General features: G+C 45.4%; 1 protein-coding gene across 1 annotated transcript in view; it reads right to left on the reverse strand.

Annotated features, from left to right (window-relative positions):
• ARHGEF11 (Rho guanine nucleotide exchange factor 11) overlaps positions 1-5,971 on the reverse strand; it is a 129,623-nt gene extending 123,652 nt beyond the window's left edge. Inside the window, exon 1 of the mRNA XM_040988529.1 lies at positions 4,712-5,971. Coding sequence (XP_040844463.1) covers positions 4,712-4,743 — 32 coding nt within the window. The 5' untranslated portion in view covers positions 4,744-5,971. The remainder of the gene's footprint in view (positions 1-4,711) is intronic.
• Positions 5,972-6,399: the final 428 nt, after the last annotated feature.

Consider the following 6,399-nt stretch of genomic DNA (forward strand, 5'->3'; position numbering starts at 1 on the left):
CTCAGTAACACTCCTCTGCTTACTTTCTTTGGTATTTTACTATCACCCCAACCTGACCATTTCTAATCTTGTGTATTTTTTTTTCTTTTAAATTTTGATTTCAAGGCAATTACAGAGAAAGAGGGAGGGACAGAGACTTCTTCCATCTGCTGATTCACTTCCCAAACGGCTGCAGTAGCTGGGGTCACGGGATGCTGGCATCAACACAGTGGCCACTCAACCTACTTTGCTACAGTGCCGGTCCTATCTTGTGTACTTCTGCAACAAGAAGGACTGTTCGTTCACCCTACTTAAATTCTTCAAAACAATGGAAAGTTCTTTTGATCACCCTTAATTGGTTTTGGGCTACTTGGCTTAGAAAGTAGTGCATGAAGCTAAATCAAACCCAGGAGTTTGGGACCAGAATTTTGGCTGATTAAGATGCTGCTTACTATGCCAGCATCCTATCCCAGAACACCAGTTTGAATCCTGGCTACACTACTTCTTTTTTTCTTTTTTTAAAATATTTTCTTTCTTTTTTATTTTTGCTACCCTACTTCTGATACAGCTTTCTGAGAAGGAAGCATTGTTATGACCATCTGGGGAATGAACCAGTTTGTGGAAGATCTCTGCTACTCTACCTGTCAAATTAACAAATTCTAAAGAAAATAATCTACTGCCTCAAACGAATATAGTTTAAATTTTATTTTATTTTTTATTGCAAAGGTAGATATACAGAGAAGGAGATACAGAGAGAAGATTCTTCCATATGCTAATTCACTCCCCCAAGTGGCTGCAATGGCCAGAGCTGAGCTGATCTGAAGCCAGAAGCCAGGGGTTTCTTCCAGGTCTCCCACATGGGTGCAGCATCCCAAGGCTTTGGGCTGCCCTCAACTGCTTTCCTAGGCCACAAGCAGGAAACTGGAAAGGAAGTGGAGCAGCTGGGAAACAAACCAGTACCAATATGGGATCCCAGTGGATGCAAGGCAAGGATTTAGCTACTATGCTATCAGGCCAGGCCTCAAATTTATATGTTTACAGTTTAGAAAGTAACTTGAAATATATTGTTATTTAATTATTCCTTTTAACAGTCCCAGAGAAAAAGCAATAAACATTTTAATCCTCAAATATATACTATATAAAAATGTGAACTGCAAAATATTTCATATAAATCAACTACTACTGCTCTATGCTTAGAAAGAAGCCAGAGAAGGCACATGACTTACCTAAGGTCACACAGTTAAAACAAATGCCAGGGCTCAAACCAAGATCTCTTGCCCTAACTGCAATACTTCTGTGTCTGGTTTGGTCTTCACATGAGCTAACTTTGCATGGACAGAAACTGCTTGGTGGGTGCAAATTCCAAACCACATGATCAACCCAAAACGATTTCTCATGGGGAACAAGGTAAACAGATATAAATGGTTTAGCAAAACTCATTACCACTCCTGAAAAAATAACTCAGCATCATTAACTGTTTGCAGCACCAAATACCTTTTTAGAAACCCTTTAAGACAAAATATATTAAAGAAGGATAAGTTGTCCATGGACAGAAATGGAAAGGGATGTGGACAGCTACATTATAGACCAACTTTTAGCTACAACTAATTAACACTGAAAGATAAAAAGGAGTTACAAACAGGTCATGCTGTCTATGGACCCAGGAGACACTCTTCAACACAGGGAAAAGGATAAAAGATGGCTGAATACTTGTTCCAAAGTCTATTTGAAGCTGCGACCTCTTGAAATCTATGGTCCTCCATCACGTCACTCTCCCAGGAAAGACACATTACCTAGGACATTTTTTCAAATTGACCTTATTAACAATACTTGACATTAACATGAATGCTGAAACAATATAAAAACGAAGTATTTATCTTGCTGACACATTCACTCATTTCCACATTCAATTCCCAAGTACTTCTTGAGCACTTAGCACATAGACTGTAACACAGGCAAATCACATTTTCTGCTTTCCTGGAATTTGTAGAGAGCATTGCTTTGGAGTGGTTTTTGGAAGTCATACTTCCTAGTTCCCTTACTAGACTATGTGTTCTCTGTGAGTAAGAATTTACAGTACCTTACACTATGGTCTTCACACAATAAACTACTATACCGAAACAGAATCTCTGACCCCAAAGCCTGCAGTATTCCTTTCCATTCAGTATACTATAAGACAAAGAATTACATAAAACCCAGTCTTGAGCCCAGGATGCCACAGGTCCATTTCAATGGCCCTCTAGTTAAAGGAGCAAGATCAGCACAGTTGGCTACAGAGAGTTACAACGAATCTGGCTCCTAGACAGACCCTCTTAGTGGGGAAGAGAGTTATTCAGAGGTTAAGGTGAAAAACGCTCTCACTCTGCAAAGCTTCATGGTCCTGCAGAAGACAACGGTACTTCAACTACAGAAATGACAGGTGAGCCCCAGGATGGTTACACACAAGGTGAAGCAATGTCCTGACTGATGAAGAACGTCTTTATTGCCTCCTAAACCAAGGCAAAATAGGCCTCTCCCTCACTTCAAGAGGACTAGCACACAAACCCAGTTAGATAGGGTGGAGCAACAGAAAGAGCCATGGATTCAGAATCAAAAGACCTGATTTAAGGCCAGCCCGGAAGTCTAGTAGCTAACGTCCTTGCCTTGTAAGCGCCAGGATTCCATATGAATGCCAATTTGCATCCCTTCTGCTCCACTTCCCTTCTAACTTCCTGCTTGTGGCTGGGAAAGCAGTAGAGGATGGCCCAAAGACTAGGGACCCTGTACCCCTACACCCTGGAAACCCAGAACAAGTTCATGGCTTCTGGCTCCTGGCTTCAGATCAGGCCATTGCGGCCACTTGGGAAGTGAACCAGCAGATGGAAGATCTTTCTCTCTGTCTCACCTTCTCTCTGTAAATCTGACTTTCCAATAAAAAATAAATAAATCTTTAAAAAAAAAAAAAGATTCCATTTCGAGTCCAAATTCCATCAGCAGGGCAAGCCAAGGAACCTCTTATAAGCCAGTTTACCCTTGTGTAAAATGGGAATAACCTCTGATGTTTCTCATGAAAATACTGAAAGGTGTCCTATAAAATCACCTAGGAAACCATAACATGCCATACAAATTCCTGAGAGCAGTATCTGTGAGGATCTCTGAACTCCCAGAGGACACCTTTCATCAATCCAGGAATTTATACCTGTCTTCTCCTAGCCTCCCCACACCCAGATTCCAATCTTCATATCCTTGAATTCACAGAAGTAGCTCATCAACTAAACCTTACAAAGTCAAGTGTGCTAAATCCCAAACTCCATGGAGATAAGAAGGGAAGCAGGGTAGCATTTCAACTCTGTCGATATGTCTCAGTCCTCCCCCTTCTAGGGTCACACTGCAGACAGGTTAATAGATGGTGGTGGAAGGGTGCATCAAATCCACATGATCCCTTGAGGGGCTGCCTGTCCATTTGGGAGTTCAGACGCAATACAGAGATTAATATTTGAGAAAGAGAGATTATATGCAATTTAGGCCACAACTCCACAGCCCAATGGAAATTAGCGTGGATAACCAAAGGTTAACTGGACAGGTAAAAAACAGGTAAAAAAATTGCTCCCTGCAATGATTTTTCTTATCTCTGCAATAATACTTTATACAAGCCCAATTTTTTCATTTGCTTCTTCAGTTTTGTAATTTCCCATCTTGCCTATCCTTTTAGGAAATATGCAACACCCATAAAACATAAAACACCCCCCTCAGGATTCTCAAGGAGGGAAGGGCTAGGAGGTGGGAGGGTGAAAAGGCAGATACTCCACAAAGTTGTTCCAATCCTTTGAAGGGAAGAATTATAATCACACTGTAATGTTGCCAGCAATGGGACGAGTAGAGGACCTCGTGGGGGGAGGGGTGTCATGTGCTCTGACTATGAGGGCCAGTGCCTCTGCCCATCAAGTCTAAGAGACCAAAACAATTCCTTCCGGCACTCAGCAGAGGGAAGATCCATTTTGCAGAGTCAAGCTTATTAAGAACGGCTTGGAAGATTAAACCTAGAGCATCAGCCAGTTGGCAGTTCTCAATTTAAACCCCAAGCTGGGAGGGGAGGAAATTCTAAAGTGGCCTAAGCAGTTTGGGGCCAAATGAGCTACTGGTTTTAAAAAAATCCAGACCTTCATAGGTGGCAAAGGCTGTTTTCTGTCCCATCTTAAGAGAACATCCTCCCCATTCTAGACATGGGATCCACCCCTCTGCCAAGCCCCACCATTCCATAACAACCAGCTTGGTAGAGGCCCACGCCCCTGCCAGGCCCTTCCCCCAGCAGCTCCAATACCTAAAGCCGGTCGCCATCCACCACAAGGGGCTCACGTGCCAAAGCCTGTGTCTCCCTCCTACCCCTGGGCTGGCAAGTAGAGACCCAAATCAGCCTCTACCCTGGAAAAGCCAAAAGCCACTGAAACCATTTCCCCCCACCACCACTCCCCTTCCTCTCTCAGAGCGTCCCTGTTTATTGCTTCTATTCAAAAGACACTCGATGAGGGGCTACGTTTTGAACGAGGACACACACAGAAGGAACACAAACACACATGCGGACAGTCCCCGGAGACCAATGCGGCTAGCCCACCATTCCCACACAGAGCCGTTTTCTGCAACCCTTTCACAAAATGCAACGCCCTTCCCCCTCCCAGCCTTCCCTCAGCCAGGCTGAAAAAAAAAAAAAGAAAAAAGAAAAGAAAAAGAAAACCCAAACGCTCAGCACACCTACCTGTCTATGCTCTGGGGCAATCTTACACTCATGGTTTCTCGTTGTCTCCACGGTTCCAGAATCCCGCAGCCTTGGTGTCTTGATTAGGACTGGCCCACTCACAATTTTCAAGACAAGTGAGAGGACGCCTCCCAACTTGAAGACTGAAAAAATGTTTTTTCTTCCAGTTCTCAGGACCCTGGCAACTGAAGCTCCACTCTACTTCTACCAGTTAACATGGTCTGCTTTCTTCCTCCCCACCCCCCACCCCCCTAAAAAAAAAAAAAGAGAGAAAGAAAAAGAGGAAAAACTATGACCTTCTTGGAAACCAAAAACCTCACCGCAAACCTCTTCAAGGTTAGCACTAGGAGCTAAAAAATGAATCACAGAAAGAATGCGCCTTCAAAATATGTCTTCATTGCAACGCACAGATAACTAGCATCCTTTTAATCCAGTTTCCCCAGCTGTCCTTCTGTTGGCAAGGCAGCCTGAAGCTCTGAAGGGGGAAAAAAATAATTTTCTGGTCTTCAATGCTTAAGATGATAACAGCAAATATATTTGAGGCATGGAAGGTAAAAAAAAAAATAAAAAAGAATAAATCCAAAACAGCACTTCAAAAAAAAATCTTCCAGCTGATTTAAACAGTAAAAAAAATAATAATAAATAAAGCCATACAATAGTATGTACACAACAGCACTCCTTCCAAGTCCAGTGCAACCTTGGGACCAAAATTTGTGAATTCACTTTAAAAAAAAAGCTTTTACATGAAAGGTTTTGAAATTCTGAAATGAGCCAATATGCAAATCCCACACAGGAACAACAACAAAAAAATCACAGAACACCTGAAATGCAACGTTTTCTACCTTTAAGATGGTAGCATTAACCACAAACCAAAGCAAATCCCTGAAAATATCCTCTCCCTTTCTTTTGCCTTTAAACTTGCAGGTTCCTCCACTTAGCCCAGCCTGATTCGCAGACCCAGCCTGCGTTCGGCCTTTTTCTGAAAGAAAATTTCCTGAGTTACTTCTGCTGTTTTGCTCCTCCACATCCAGGCTCCGAAAATTTCTGTCGCCTCAGCCTCCATGAAACAGAGATTTCGCTTCCTCCCGTTCCCCCTTCTCCTCTGTCTCTCTCCTCGCTCAGATCTCGCCCGGCCAGAAAAACTGCTCCTTATGATTCGTTTGGATTATTATTGTGGATTGTAGTTCCGAACGGGCTCTTCCTGCAGACCAGCCTCCTGGAAAAATCCGGCCGTCTCGTTGCTCTCGGCCTCCGTGCTGCCTTCCTTTCCGCCCCTCGCCTATTCTCACAGGCAGGAGCCCACCGCGCCTCGCGCAGGACGCCGGCCGGGCCTCCGGCTCCCGGCCCCGCTCGCCCGCTCGCCCGCCCGCCCGCTCGCCCGACCGCCGTGCTCCGGCCTCGGCGGCCGCTCGGGACTCCCGGCTCAGGCGTAGCTGGTGGGAAGGACGACGGCAGGCCGGCACGAGCGGGCGTCCGACTCCCGGCGTCGCGGCCGCGCTCGCCTCCTTCCGGGCCCCTTCCCCCTCGGCTCGCCGCTCGCTCGGGCGCAGGCCCGGCCGGCCGCCCCCTCCCCGCGCTCCCCTCCCTCCTCCTTCCCCGCGAGCCTTTCTCCTTCCCTCGCTTCGGCGGGGGGCGGGGCCGCAGGCTCCTCCTCCTCCTCCTCCTCCTCCTCCTCCTCGTCGCCGCGC

Source organism: Ochotona curzoniae, unplaced genomic scaffold (genome assembly GCF_017591425.1).
Source record: "Ochotona curzoniae isolate NIBS_2020 unplaced genomic scaffold, NIBS_Ocur_1.0 contig_4909, whole genome shotgun sequence".
NCBI classification, from domain to species: domain Eukaryota; kingdom Metazoa; phylum Chordata; class Mammalia; order Lagomorpha; family Ochotonidae; genus Ochotona; species Ochotona curzoniae.